Below are 15,734 nucleotides of genomic sequence, written 5' to 3'. Positions count from 1 at the left end.
GGGGGGGGGGAATCATTTATTTAGGAGATCACTGTAAGCAGATGAAAACATTAGCAGGATTTTAATAACACCTGTAATGTAGCAAATATCATGGACAATATGGAAAGATATAAAATATGGACTATGGAATAATACGCAGTTGAAAAGGTTGACAATTGGACCCATGGAGGGAGAAGGTGGGAAGTCTGGAGATTCAGATAAATCTCTAAATATGGATGTGTATTTTGTTTTGTTATAATTCTACACCTGTAAAATCAAATGAAATTATTATTATTATTATTATTATTATTATTATTATTATTATTATTATAAAAAGGAATATGGCTTTTCCTGTGGGGAATGTGAAGTTGTCAATCAAAATGTTTATCTGTATGCAATTAGTACAATGGGAGCTGCTAAGGAAACATTGGGATTTGGCTTTTACAGACCAACTCCAATGTTTGGGGCTCCTTTGAGAGGAAGGAGTGGGATATAAATTTAATATATATAAATAAATTAACAGAGATGCTGCTGTCAGGGACCAAGTTAAAAAGAGCTTAGTTTGTCCAGGCTTGCATCTCCCTTACAAACAAACCTGGAACGTTTCTGCCTAGGCCGTTTCAGGGTGGGGTGGGGGTGCTCAGCTGACAAAATCAGCTCTTCCAGCTGAATGCTAATGTTTAAATAAATGGACACACAGAGGTGTTAATAATTCATGCTGTTCTGCTTCTTGAGTTTGCTGAAGGAGGTGAATGCACAGGGGGCGATGAAACCATGAGGGCTTTAGGACCCATGAGAGTCTCCCCTAGCAGGAGGTGGAATTCTTCTATAAACCAGCAAGAGTCCAAGCATTAACATCAGAGCTCTTGCAGAGCCTTAGAGAGAAGGACTGGCACACAGGGAAGAGGGTCAGTGCTGGCAGAGAATCATATGGGACCCAGCAAAGTCATGGATTTCCTCCTGCCGCTGGTTCTCTGCCTTCAGCTAGTCCCCTGGACCACCACTCTAGGTAAGGTACTTGGTGTATTTCCATCTTTTCCTGGTGCAGAGTGTCTGCCTGCTGACTTGGACTTCTTTTTCTTCATCTTTTTGAAAGTTGAAGGGTGTGTGTGTGTGTGGTGGTGGTGGTGGTGGTGGGGAGAGTTAAATGGTAAAAGGATAAAATATATAGGAAACTCACCAAGTGGCCATCACATTAGACTGTTTTATCCAGCGCTGATCATTGCCAAATAGATTTGAATCATATACATTTTGTAAATAAAAAAGGCAGACTGTCTTGCAGTGGGGTAATGCTGAGTCGTGGGTTATGAAAACTGGAAGTGGGTTTTCCTAGCACGTAGTGGTTGAGAAATACTGTACTGTATGGTATCTTATGCTGATGCTGAAAATGCTTGCCTCATGCTTTGGCTGAGGCTGTTCCAGAAGAGAAGCAAAAGATTGCCTTGTGCAAATCCCATGTTTTTGCTCGGGGATGCTTTTCAGGGTGAGGGACGCATAAAAGGGGAAGGTGTACTGGAGAGGAAAGTATACTTTCTGTGTAGGTAGTGTGGATTGACTGAATGGGGGAAAGAAAACAGGTTTATTAGAGATCTTAGAAGGAAGGGGTGTGACAGCCTCCTAAGGAGTGCCATGCAAGCTGAGTTTGGAATAGAGGCTTGGTAGTTTATGTTTGTTTATTTCTGTCTGCTGTAATCTGGATCCCAGGGAGCAAAATTAAATAAGGGTGACTTGGGAACTCCAGTGAAAGGGCGGGAGAGTTGGAAGAATGGAAATAAAATTAAAATTGTTATGTGCTTGAAGGATAGCTGCCAGGATGTAGGGGGGGGAATGCAATTTGTTATGTTATTTGATATATTTTTATTCCACTTTCTGACCAAACAGGCTCCCCAAACTGTGTGTGACATTTTTTTTAAAAGCCCATTTTAAAATCTACAATAAAATGCAATTTAAGCAGGTTACTTGAACGTTGCCTGCAGTACATTGTATAGGAGTCCCATGCCACAACTGTATAACTAGCTGAGAACAGATTGCCAAAATACTTGGGAGCTCCAGCACTGTTGTAGAACATCATAGACCTTCTCAAATCCTTACTCAGCCATGAAGCTCATTGAGGGACCTTGGACTAGTCACTGTCTCTTAGCCTAACCCACCTCCCATGGTTGTCATGAAGGTAAACTGTGGAGGCAGGAAACCATGTACTGCCTTGAGCTCCTTGGAGGAAAGGTGGGATATAAATCAAGTAAATAAATAACTTAGGCTACTTAAGAATAGCTGCTTCAGTGCCAAATAAGAAGAAAAAAGTAGCAACGGTGCAAAGCCAATAATGAAAGTACTGTAGTGCCATCTTCAAATTGAAGTATTTACTCTTACCCTCCTTATTTCTCCGTTCCTGCTTAAAATGTTTGTTATTATGCACATTTGAAGTTCTGACATTGTTTGCCACATCCGTCCGTCAGAAACAAAGGAAAAATAATCTATTTATTAGTTTGGCAGCCAGGATTCCCTGACTTTGCTGTACAGCCCTGGCTGAAATCTATTTGTTCTTCTGAGTCATACCCCGTTTCAAGCAAGCCCCTGTTCATTTCAACAGGGAGTTCCATTTAAAAATGTTTGTCATGAGGTAGTAACTTAAAGAGATTTTGCATGTTGCTGGTTCTGAAGGGGTTTGAGAGGATACTACTTTATTCTTTAAACCGTCACAGATGCTTGCCCATAAAAGCAGGACACAGCAGCTTCCTAAGCAGTTTGTGGTTGCCTGGCATACGATTAAAACCCTCCAAACACCACGTTGGAGGGACGCTGAATTTTAAATTTCTGCAATTTCCCCAAACTGCCTGTCGGCTTTTTAATCTCTAAATTTATTGGTGTTCCAAACAGGGAAACCAGAAAGAAGTATGCATAACTATTGAATGTTATCTTCTGGCTGATCAAGAGTGCCAGATTAGACACAGAAAAAGCATGGAACATACTGTACTACTGTACTTGGTGCAGAATTTAACCTTCTGAAGACCACAGATTTTATTGTTTGAATTTTAAAAAGCAGGTTTCTAGCCCATATGGTGTAGAAGCTAGGCTTGGAACTCAGGGGTCAATGAATGTGTTCTGAAATGGTCAAAGAGAATTGGGGAGTTGGTAGAATCCCAGTGGTCAGGGAACAGTTCTCTAGTGTTTGGCTCACCTCCCCGTTAGCAGAATTAGCAAACTATGAACAAGTTTAAAAGATATGCATAATTAATAAATATTTCCAAGTTGCATTTTTTCAACCCTCCAATGTGGCGAAGATGGACATAAGAACTCATTTGCAACATCCCTATTCTCACGCTATGAATTACTTCCCATATACATGGGGGTGTGGGTCTCTTCCACCTTCTGTATGCATTTGTGTATTCTGCAGTATTTAAATTTTGAGAAGATGATTATTCTTGAAGTTAACGATCACCAAGAAAAATATAATCAACCTCCCCAGCAGCTGCATTGTGTGTGAAACAACTGGCTGTGAGCTGCATTTCAGTGTTCCTGCACAAGCATTTGTATCATGAAAAATGCATCCTCCCACCTACTCAGAGATTCAACTTCCAGAAACCCTGCAGAGAGAGATGAAACAGGCTAGTGAGTCACAGAAATACAAAATGCAAAAAAGAACAAAGGATTCTGTAGCACCTTTAAAAAGCAAAGGCAATCATGTTGGTCCTCTCTCTCTCTCTCTCTCTCTCTCTCTCTCTCTCTCTCTCTCTCTCTCTCTGTGTGTGTGTGTGTGTGTGTGTGTTCATTCATTCTAAAATCCACAGCTAGGCAATGCCTTTACAGTATTAGGACCAACCAGACTGTTACAAAACAATGAGCAAGCTTTTGAGTTCTCCAGAGCTCTTCCTCAAGTTGCAGGCTACAATAAGCAGGTTATTCTGGAAAACTCAAAAATTTGCTTACTCTTGTGTGACATTTTGTTTGGTCCTAATGAAGGTATTGACAAAACTTGGGTTTTCATAAAATTTAGAATTGTAGAGTTGGAAAGTACCAATAAGCAACATGCTAACAATTATTCCCCCAAGCAACTTCCCCTGCCCAGAAAATAACAAAATGGGATAGTGATTCTCCAGGGGTTTGGGAGTCAGAAAATGGGAATTGCCCCAATAAATATGGCCCTGTTGAAGCAGTGATGTGGTTTGCAGAATTTACTTAGGTTTCAGAATTTGATGGAAGTTCAGCATGGCAAATTTGGGTTCTCTGCCTTTTTGTGGAACATATGTGAGCCAAATTCTGAACACCTGGTTCCTCATATTAGCCGCATGATGGATGATTGAACTGTTTTAGTGATGCTGAAATCATACTGAATTTAGTGACTGTTTTGTCCTACAGACCTGTACTGAGTGCGTGGTGGGATTTAGAGCCATTTGTGAGGTAAATTAAACACTTCCCATCAAAAACACAAAATGAAACGGGAATAAACTCGAAGGGAACACAGGGTGTGTGTGGGGGGGGGAGCTAGGAAGAACAATCCACAAATCACATGCTACAACTTCTACGAGAAAACTATGTGTACCATTTCTAAAGCAGAAAGTACTAGGCTACAAAATACTAGAAAGGGGAAGGGCAAAAATAAAGCAATGTTGCTGTCGGTAAATGAAACCTCACTGTTTTTCATTGGCAGCGTTCTGTCCTTTGAAATCAGCAAAACAAACGCTAGTAACATAAATTCCAATGATGATTTGCTACTACCGGTAGGTCATTGTGTCCTCTTTGTAGGAGGAGTGAACTGTTTCTGATCCTCTGCATGGTGATAATGTTCATATTAGGAGAACCCATAGAAACCCATTTGTAACTGATAGCAGTTTAGTAATTGAGCACAAGAGGATGGATTGTTACAGTTCAAGCACTGCCTTGGCAGACTATGTTTGCAACAAGAGCCATCCTGTTCGGTCTCTTGCTTTCAGACTTTCTTACTATGCGCAGTAAAAGCTATGGGACTCAAAAGGAATGAAAAATACTAAGAAGCAAAATATTAATGGCTGCTCTAACATAAGTGATTCTTTCCTGATGATTGCTGAATATATAAGAGTGTTATGTGGTTTGCAAAAGTCTGGGCATTTCTATATGCGTGTACAGTTACCAGAAGCTGCTGTGTTGTTGTTTTTGTGTGGGAGACACACACAGTTGGCCCACAAGGCTTGTCCTCTATGGAGAAGAATCTGTTAGCAAAGCTTAGGTAAGAATGCTGAAAATAGGTTTAAAATACACGTGAAAACTAAACATCAGAATCCAGGTTCCAATTCCTGGTGGATTTTTTCAAGTCTGCATTGGGACGATGAGGTAGAATTTCTAGAGTTGGTCTTCAAGATCCTGCATAATTCCTTGCCCAAATCTGACAGGCAGATTATAGAAAATATGCAAATGTGTGTACAGTTACATACCGTACCTTACAGGTAGGTAGCCGTGTTTGTCTGAGTTGAAGCAAAATAAAAAAATTCCTTCAGTAGCACCTTAAAGACCAACTAAGTTTTTATTTTGGTATGAGCTTTCGTGTGTATCTGAAGAAGTGTGCGTGCACACGAAAGCTCATACCAAAATAAAAACTTAGTTGGTCTTTAAGGTGCTACTGAAGGAATTTTTTTATTATACCGTGCCTTATTCAGGTTGCAGAATTTAGCTTTCAATGCATCTGATTTTGGGTTACCTTTGCACAGAGATTTATTTGTATGCATGAACATGGAAAATATTCAAAACCTTAGATATAAGTGTATCTATTTTATATATCTTACTGGAACCAGTGTGGTAACCACTGTTGAAACCAAACATTACCCCAAAATGAGAACTTTTGTTTTATAACCCAGCATTGGATCTTTTCTTTTAAGTAGTCAGAAAAGTAATGATGAAAACTTGCAGAACCATTTCATTATTGGACATTTAAAGAACCAAAAACTCGAGGTGGGGATGAGGCATGATTCATAGAAGATAGGATAACGGTAAAGGTAAAGGGACCCCTGACCATTAGGTCCAGTCGTGACCGACTCTGGGGTTGCGCACTCATCTCGCATTATTGGCTGAGGGAGCCGGCGTATAGCTTCCAGGTCATGTGGCCAGCATGACAAAGCCACTTCTGGCGAACCAGAGCAGCACAAGGAAACACCGTTTACCTTCCCGCTGTAGCAGTTCCTATTTATCTACTTGCACTTTTACGTGCTTTCGAACTGCTAGGTTGGCAGGAGCTGGGACCGAGCAACGGGAGCTCACCCTGTCAGAGGGATTCGAGCCGCTGACCTTCTGGTCAGCAAGCCCTAGGCTCTGTGGTTTAACCCACAGCGCCACCTGGGTCCCTTATAGAAGATAGGATAGATTCTGCCTAAATATGAGGAATTTCAATCTCAATGGGCCAGACGACCCATATTTGCATAGATAGACAAAGTAATGTGAACTAAATGGTCACAGAGACCCATTATCATGGTGGTTGTCAGCTGTATCTGTGAATGCTTGTTCTTGCATGACATTTGTCCACATGAGCTTGTGTTCTAGGGTGTCTGTATGCAGATGGCAATGCATTGTATGAATGAGTGGAGTAAGAGGAAGAGGACAGATTCTGATCTGATGGAAATCTATATGGGTTGGCATCCGTCTGTCTCAAGAGACAATGGAGGACTGTGACTTTGGGGGTGAATCAAATTGTTGGAAGGTTACAACACATGCTGTGGCTGTAGAGACCGATATGGGAGAGACCTGTTTTGTTGCAGTTGGGGCAGATGAAGGCATCAGTTGTGCTGCTGCAGATGCACGACTGTGCTTCCTTTCCCTGCGCTCCTCCCAGTAGTCAGTCCTCTTTGGTCACTGCTATGGATGCCCAACCTGCCTGCCTGTCTCCAAGCACTGTGGTCATCTGCAGGGGATTCCCACATGGTAGGGTTGATGTTGCCAGCCTTAATGTCATGTTTGGAGACAACTTTGTAACGCAGAGTTGGTCTGCCTTTGGACTTGGTGCCTGAAGCCAGCATGTCCTTGGGGATTCTGCCATATTCTGTGGACATGACCAAGCCAGCATAGATGTTGCTGAGACAGGAATGTGAATATGCTGGGAATGTGGGCTTGGGAGAGCACATCTTTATACTGCCATGTGATGCCCAAAATCTTCCTGATGTGGAAGGCGTTGAGGTTTCACACCTGGCAGTTGTAAGTTGCCCACGACTCACTTTCAGAAAGCAACATGCTCAACATGCAAGCCTGGTTGGTAAATCTTCATCTTGGTACTGGGCATTAGCATCGTGGGGGACATGTTGTATCCATCTGGGTAGTTTGCCCATCATTGGTGTCCACCTTGCACTCAGTTCTCCCCTGCGGCTCCTAGAAGCTGTCAGCAATGCAACAGGGGTGAAACCCTGGATAACTGCTTCAACTGGTTGGTTAAACCAGGTGAGGGTAGCTGATGGGTCTTAAACCCTCAGTGAGTTTGGGGCTTGTCTAATCCCTGCATGTGAAGATAGGCTCCCATGGTTTGAGTGGACAAGACCAATAGTGGGTCCAATGGTAATCAACCTGGGAAGGTAGCCCATCCAGGAAAAGGAAAACTCTGAACAAAAACCTCTAAATTAGTTAGGAGATGGAATTTAACACTAGTCAGATTGAATCAAATCAACAAGGAATATCCGGTGTTATGTTGGAGAGGATGGCAGGAAACCAGGAATTATGTTCGCATGTGGTGGGGGTGTAAATATGTACAATTTTTCTGGCAAAGGGTGTTTAAGGAGATAACAGAAACCACTAGGTTAAAGCTGACCAGCTCACTGGAAGGAGAGATCGTGAAGCTGAGGCTCCAATACTTTGGCCACCTCATGAGAAGAGAAGACTCCCTGGAAAAGACCCTGATGTTGGGAAAGATTGAGGGCACTAGGAGAAGGGGACGACAGAGGACGAGATGGTTGGACAGTGTTCTCGAAGCTACGAACATGAGTTTGACCAAACTGCGGGAGGCAGTGGAAGACAGGAGTGCCTGGCATGCTATGGTCCATGGGGTCACGAAGAGTCGGACACGACTAAACGACTAAACAACAACAACAAAAGCTGACCAAAAGTCCAGAGGTAGCATTATTATCAATTTACGATAGGGTGGAAGGTTCGCAGGCTATGGAAGGAATTGCTCACAAATTTATTGACAGCTGCATGATAATATATTATTATTATTATTATTATTATTATTATTATTATTATGGCTAGAAAGCGGAAAGGGCAAGCAGAATATAAAATGGAAGGATGGTATAAAAAGGTATAAAAAGGTGTGGGATATATTAATGAAAAATTAACATGTGCCATTAAGGTGGGATGGGGAATATGCAGGAGAAATGATTTTGAAGAGATAGGAAAGGTGTTTGTAGAATTCGTACTGTTAAAACGGAAAGGGGACAAACTGTTGCAAGAGGTGTTGAAATTTTGGGAGGTTGGATAGTTACAATGGAATGTTCTCGGTGGTGGGGTGCACATTTTTATTCTTATTTATTTATGATTATTACTTTGTCAAAATAAAAAAAAGAAAGAAAACCTCCGCTACCTTGTGGCTATACTTGTTTGTGAGAAAGGCTTTGGGAAATCTATGTATGCAACCTTTTTATCGGTCATATTTCAAGACCCTTGGGTGTCTTTATGGCAAGATCCATCTGTGAAATGCTTTTAACTTAAACAGAAAAAAGAATCCAAATTATTCACATTTCCATACAGTGTATTTATTTGATTAGACCATGTGGATCTTGTTTTCTCCTATGGAGTTGAAATGGCAATAATGCTCAACTGTGCTTATCCCTTTCCAGTAGTGTTTGCATTTACGAAGTTCACTGTAGATTATAGCACAGAATTTCCCATCGGTTAACATGACATAAACTTGGTTCAGAGGAATGAAGAGGTCTTGGTGACAAGTGTGACCAAACCTGTGAGGAACAGCCAAGTGCGTGAGAGCCTTATTGAAAGCTGGGTGATCAGTGTGTTTGATGGGTAACAAGTTGGATAGCAAAGTCCCAGGGAACTTAAACCAGTCTTTGTTAAGTACCTCTGATATAAAAGTACAAGTGGCACTTTTGCAATATGGAAGCAATTTCCCATATGACCTGTGCAGGTAGAGCGCAATGAGCAGAGAGGGAATGCTAGTGCAATACCTTGCTAATGGGTTCTGTTGCAGTCGTTCTGATGCATCAAGTTTTCAGGAGCATTTAGTCCCTTTAGAAAAAACAACCCAGACTTCCAAGCTTTTGCACAGTCTCAGTCACTACCACCCTGCTGTGCCCAGAGAAGCTTGCTTCATTCCATCCCTTGCTCCGCAATGGCAGTGGCTTTAGTGATGCTTCTGATGGTGCTAAGGATCGGCTTAATAGTTCTCCCCACCCCTTGCCTCCTGCTCCTTTATCCATCAGAGAGGTCATTGGCAAGGCCAGTGCCAAGGCTGCTTTTCCAAGCGTGATTCTTCTGACCAGCAATAGTTGTATGCATCAGAAGCCTCAAGCAGAGGAGGCCAACAAATGCTAGCAACAAGGGGAGAGAGGCAGCGTGATTTGGGAGGATGTCATGAGAAACCACCTCTTCTTATGTGAACAAATCCTTCATAAAAGGTCTGTTAACAAAACAATATCTATATTGAATGGAGAAAAATGGTATCATCTTCTCTTTAGGGAAGAAGAGGCACACCACTGTTGTGGGCCTAGAACCCAGTGAGTGGCAGGTACTTCCAGCTCAATGATGTTATCACAACACCAGGATAGATTCCCTACCTACACTGCCATAACTAGAGTCCCAAATAGCACAAGGGGAGCTAGCCATGATTTCAGCCCTGCTCAAGAGGTACAAGTCAGAGATAGGATTGCACACTTAATACAGGCGATTCTTGTTAGTTTAATAAACACTGGTATAAACTGATTTAACATATTTCTTTGGCTGAAAAAAGAGAGAGGGACTGGAACCTGCTGATATTATCGGCATTTCTTCAGACTTTATAACAATTATTATTATTATTATTATTATTATTATTATTATTATTATTATTATTTGCAAGATAATGGGTTTTGAACAACATCTAACTATGGAATATGAATCAGCATGAAACACAAGTGTGCAGAATGTTCTAGAATCAAATTGTGACACCAAAAGCCAAAAGCAAAACAATGCAAGCTCCCCAAACCCAAAACACTAGCCACAGAAGGAAGATGAGGAGGAATTTTCCTAACTTTTCCATAATGTTAGACCTATTGAGTCAAGAAGAGTTGCAAAGACAAGAGCTATACCTTTGTAAGAGTATTTATAAAACATCAGCTAAAAAGAAATATATATAAAATAAAATTATTAAAATGTGATAAAGCCATAAAATGCGGAACAAACGCTCACCAAACACTGAATCAAATTTATTGTCTAAAAATGTTTGGTGAAAGAAAACCAAAATTCAGTTGCTGCCCTGTTTCATTTCAATAGCAGCAGTGTTCCAAAACACTAGTGCTACTATGCTAAAAACCTTGGTTCGTGTAGAAACTAAACAAATATAACTTTAGGCTTCTCCAGGGAAGTGTACTGATATGGGTGCTGCATAAGTAACAAAGTAACCTGGTCCTAAGGCCATTAGGGCTTTTATACAATGGTATTTTGTACTGGCAGCCAATGCAGAGCTTTCAGCAGCAGTGTAATATGCGGATGTGGAGCTGCTCCAGCCAAAAGCTGGGCTGCAGCATTTAGCACTACCTGCAAATTCCAATTTCCCACGTGGCACATATTGCAATGAGCCAGTCTTGTATCTACCCTGCTTGTTTGTATTTGCAACTTGATTTTGAGCATAACGATTCCATTTTTAGAATACCCCTTTTGTCCTTTAAGTACTGTATGTGAAAAGGCATGCTTGCGACCTGTTAACATTGTGTTTACATTTTAATATTGCATTAACGGAACGCACTCCAGAAAACATGCAAGCAATCTAACTGAAACATTTATGCATGTTTGCCATGAAACTCATCTCTCTTGACTCATTTGCTTAGGATGTTTATATACCACTTTTCATCAGCAGGTGGCCTCAAAGTAGTTTCCAGAACAATAAATAAAACATGATCATTAAAAAAAATAAACCAAAGCATCAACAGCAAAACTTGAAACAACACAATTACAAAGCAGACTCAAGGCTCAGAAAAGTCTTAAGCAAAGGCTAGAGAAACAACAGAACATTATGGCCATTTGTGTCCCCAAGGTTCCACCGCTGGAGCACCACCACCAAGAAGGCCCTGCCCCAGATGCCTACAGAGCAAGCTCTGGCAAAACGGGATACTGAGAAGAGAATTTCATGGTTTACAGTGCACAGTGACACATCTTGGGAAGTAACATAATTACCTCTAGTGCTGCTGCATTTGCTGAATATAGCAAATCCCTTTCAGTGTATCAGCCACCTGTCAGCGCCACTTTGCTACACAGCAATCCATTCAACTTTTACAAACATCCAGCACATTCCGTTTGATTCAGATAATTTTGCCTGCCTAATTTTGAAACAGAGAGTACTCTCAAAAGTGTTTACATACATTGGCATTGGCAAAAGCCAGTAGGGAGCAGCCACAGATCAAGAAAATAATAATCCCACTGAACCTCCTCCAAGACTGGGTGTTTGGAATAAAGGCTAATGATTTGGTGCTGTGGCACTGCTAGAGGAACACCTGTATCTTGCCCTTATTTCCCTCACGTATCTGTGGAATGTGTGGATTATCTGGAATATAGAAAGTTGCAGTAGGATCTATAAACACATCACCACCCATGACCAAATAGCTCCCACATGTTTTAACAGCCGTACTGCAGTATAATTCTGCATGTCTGATGTCTCTCCTCTTCACTGCTATATTCTTGTGCCAAGTGTCAAAAGAGGTGATGATAAAAATAAACAAAAAGTGCCCTCCTTTATTTGGCTTTGTTCAGCTGCCTGGAACAAAAGAACACTAGATTCTTAATGATTTTCTAGGTCTCCCTTTAATAAAGAAACGAGAGCATTTTACAGTAGGCTTATCCTTTCGGTCTGGAAATGACTTCAAGGCAGAGGACTATTCTAGGATGGGACGCTAGTCAGCAAGAAAAGGGAGAGGTTAAAATCCTCTCCCTGGCAGTTGATTAAATTCCCAGCTGCAAATCGGCACATTCCAGCTTTTTAGCTGCCTTTCAGTGCTGTGTTAAATTATTTTTCTGACCTGGTAGGCACAGCTGTAAAGTGTTCCTTGGGAGTCTTGGCCACCCCAATCTCCGCCAAGCAGCTGCCCAAGATTCCAGGGGGTTCCAGGCAGTCACCCAGGGCTGTGTTTCCACTGGGAAATAAAGGCACAGCGGAGACTAGTGTCTTTAAGAAATATGGTTTATGGTACACATATTTACAGCTGGGTCTACAGAGGGGCAGTGCAGCATTGGAGCCCAAGGCATCCTGCACCCGTTCCTCTGTCCCAGCATGCCATGATTCAGCCCTGCATGGCCTCTGCCTGGAGTTCTGGCTCCATCCTTCTCCTGTTGAAGAGGAAGTGATCCCAGATTCATCAAAGGTGATGGTGATCTGACCTGAAAAAACATTCCTGGGACCCAGAAGATTTTAATCAACTCAGTGAAATGTCCTTCTTCTGACACAATTTAAACATATATAGACAATCTATAGACAAACATATATAAACAATTTAAATATATACAGCGGCGTTGCTAGCCTTCTGGCTGCCCGGGGCGGCAAACCCGAAGGCACCCCGCCGGGGGCGGTAGTGGCAGCTGTCGGTGGAGGTGGCAAGGGGACGCCGTGCTGTCCCCTGCAGAGCGGTGCCCGGGGCGCCCCGCCCCTATTGCAACGCCCCTGAATATATATATAGAAACAAACCAACACATGGATAAAATAACTATCAACTCATTGCCCTTTCATGACACTTCAAATCAGGGTGATATGATATCAGACGGCAGGTGAGGGATAGGGGGTAAGCGGGGCACATCGATACACCAACAATATTTCAATATCAAGAAATGTTATTTGTGTCGCGACATCACTAAAACGTGTCTATACATGTGTGAGTACAACAGTTGCGACCGCGCCGCCCGCCAGTTAGCTGTTGCCGTTTGACGAGAGTAGGTGTGTTCTTAGCATGGCCAACTAAAAAATTACATGAAATGTAAAAGTGTTTCAACACTGTTTTACATCGTTTAGATTTAAAAATACCAAAGGTAAGTTATTCCACTCAGTAATCACGATTACACGTGATTTTTAAATAAGCTTAGTGGTTTTATTAATAATTGTTAGTTTTTTTGAAAATGTCCGTTGGGGCACTTTGATACATTGATACATATAAAAGTGCCCCGCTAGTGTACAATAGTGCCCCAATATACGAGTTTGCATGAAATCTCTAAACTCATTAAATTTGAAAAGAAAAAAACTGTTTACTACATAGCCAAAGTCATTTCTAAATATAATATGACCAATTATCAAGTGTCATATTTCAGGAAAAAAACCATGATCTTGTATGTTTGTCTTCCCCTTTGTAGAAGATAAGGCAAGCGTTGATTTCAAAGATGTTGTTTTGCAGTTGCCAGAACCAAATTTCCCAAAGGGCACATCTCGAACACCATCTCTTTATATTTTTTGTAATGACTTAAGTGGATATAATGTGCAATAGAAGCTAAACATTAAGTAATTATCTTATTTTTTATAAGCATTTTGTTTAAATTACTGTTTTTTGACTGCCTAATGTGAGTTCTTATACTTTTTAAGTTTTTCCAAAGCTTTTTTTTAATGGATAGGTGTTTGAGGAAAGATTAATATAACTTTTGATGTTTTGTTAAAAAAACCTGCCATAAAGTTTATATGTGTGAAACACTGTTAGTTTCATAGCTGCCAAGTACCCCGTTTTCCCCGGGAAACCCCCGTATTTTCTTACCGTTTCCCGCAGGTGTCCCGAATGGCAAAATACCCCGTATTCCCCCCGGATTACGAAGCTCCTGCCGGCAGCCATGTTCTTCTGGTGCCGCGCTGGCACCGGAAGTCGCTTCTACGCACTTCCGGACATGCGTAGAAGCGACTTCCGATCCCACTGTGCCCATTTCCAAAATGTCCTCAGCGCCAGAAGTCGCTTCTACGCATGTCCAGAGGTGCATAGAAGTGACTTCTGGTGCTGCAGACATTTTGGAAATGGGCAGAGCGGCGCCAGAAGTCGCTTCTACGCACTTCTGGACCTGCGTAGAAGCAACTTCTGATGCTGTGGCGCTGCTGATCCCGGATCTTTCCATACGGAACTTGGCACCTATGGTTAGGTTTTATACATAATCTAGATTTTAAGTAACAAATTGTAAGGCTGATTATGATCTCTCAGAATAAAAACATTAAATTTTTGCAAATAATTACCATTCTCATACAATTTACGCTTTGTATCAAAGTGCCCCCTCCAAAGTATCAAAGTGCTCTGTACGTGGGACAGAGTGATACAAAACCCGTTTTTTGTTTTTTACTGAAGTCATTATATTCTCATTATCTTCTCGGACACGACTAAATGACTAAACAACAACAACAACAACAACAACAACAAATCTTCTAACTTTAATGGTTCATTTGATTGCTATTATAATATTGATTAGTTATGCCAAGCATCAAGCCAAAAAAATTATTACTTGACTCATTTTTGTTACATAAAATATGAGATTGGATTTTTCTGTATCAATCTGCCCCACTTCCCCCTACATCTGTTATACATTTTAATGGTTCCCCAAGTAAGAAATTCCCTGTGGGCAGAAAGCTAATAAAACATCAAGGATGAGAAGCTTTCCCTGATAACACTTAGTTTTCTGTGGAAATGTTGCTATTGGTGACCAGAATTTGATCTGGAACCTAAATGTGGTATGTGTTATGGTCAGCACCAAGGGCGACTAATCTCAGCCAACAGCAGAATGGAACAACCGGCAGGGAGTGGGATCTCTTTTTTGGCTGGTGTAGCTAGACTTGGAACTTCCTACACTGATTACTTTTGAAGATACAAGGACATTCTGAAGTAAAAATAGTTTCCAGAGTCCCTGTTGAGATTTCAAGTCTTTTCTTGCATGTACTAATCCACTAATTATAAACCTTTCAGAACATTTATGGTTGACAAAGTTAAAATCCAGGTGTTGGGTAAACAGACAAAAGTCAACCACAATAAAAAGGTACAGAGAAACTGCAAAAGTCTTACAAGAGATGTTAAAACGAGAATATTATTGCTTATTTGTCTCCCAAGGGCTTTTTCAGGCAATCTTTCTAAGCAAACAATACGTATTTGGCCATTCTTCTTGCTTGGTTGTGACAAGGCTTTGTAAGGCACAGTAAGGTGGCAGTCTCAGGCAGCTGATTTGGGGGGCCAGGAAAGGGCAGCACATTGGTGGTAGGGAAAGGGACCCCTGACCATTAGGTCCAGTCGTGACCGACTCTGGGCTTCCGGTGCTCATCTCGCGTTATTGGCCGAGGGAGCCGGTGCTTCCAGGTCATGTGGCCAGCATGACAAAGCCGCTTCTGGCCAACCAGAGCAGCGCACGGAAATGCCGTTTACCTTCCCGCTGTAGCGGTACCTATTTATCTACTTGCACTTTGACATGCTTTTGAACTGCTAGGTTGACAGGAGCTGGGACCGAGCAACGGGAGCTCACCCTGTCCCTGTCGCAGGGATTTGAACCGCCAACCTTCTGATCAGCAAGCCGTAGGCTCTGTGATTTAACCCACAGCGCGACCTGCACCCCAGCATAAGTAGTAGGTACTACACCTGCATAATTAGTAGTAGTATCGTGTTTCTCCA

General features: G+C 41.7%; 1 protein-coding gene across 2 annotated transcripts in view; it reads left to right on the top strand.

The window, feature by feature from the left end:
- Positions 1-828: 828 nt before the first annotated feature.
- The window catches only part of LTK (leukocyte receptor tyrosine kinase), a 98,840-nt gene continuing 83,934 nt past the window's right edge, over positions 829-15,734 (top strand). For both annotated transcript variants that reach the window (XM_035111725.2, XM_035111716.2), the window contains exon 1: positions 829-988. In XM_035111725.2, the coding sequence (XP_034967616.2) occupies positions 910-988 (79 nt within the window). In that variant the 5' untranslated portion in view covers positions 829-909. The remainder of the gene's footprint in view (positions 989-15,734) is intronic.

Source organism: Zootoca vivipara, chromosome 1 (assembly GCF_963506605.1).
Source record: "Zootoca vivipara chromosome 1, rZooViv1.1, whole genome shotgun sequence".
Taxonomy (NCBI): domain Eukaryota; kingdom Metazoa; phylum Chordata; class Lepidosauria; order Squamata; family Lacertidae; genus Zootoca; species Zootoca vivipara.
The sequence above is the reverse complement of the archived record's forward strand: the minus strand, read 5'-3'. Positions and strand labels throughout refer to the sequence as shown.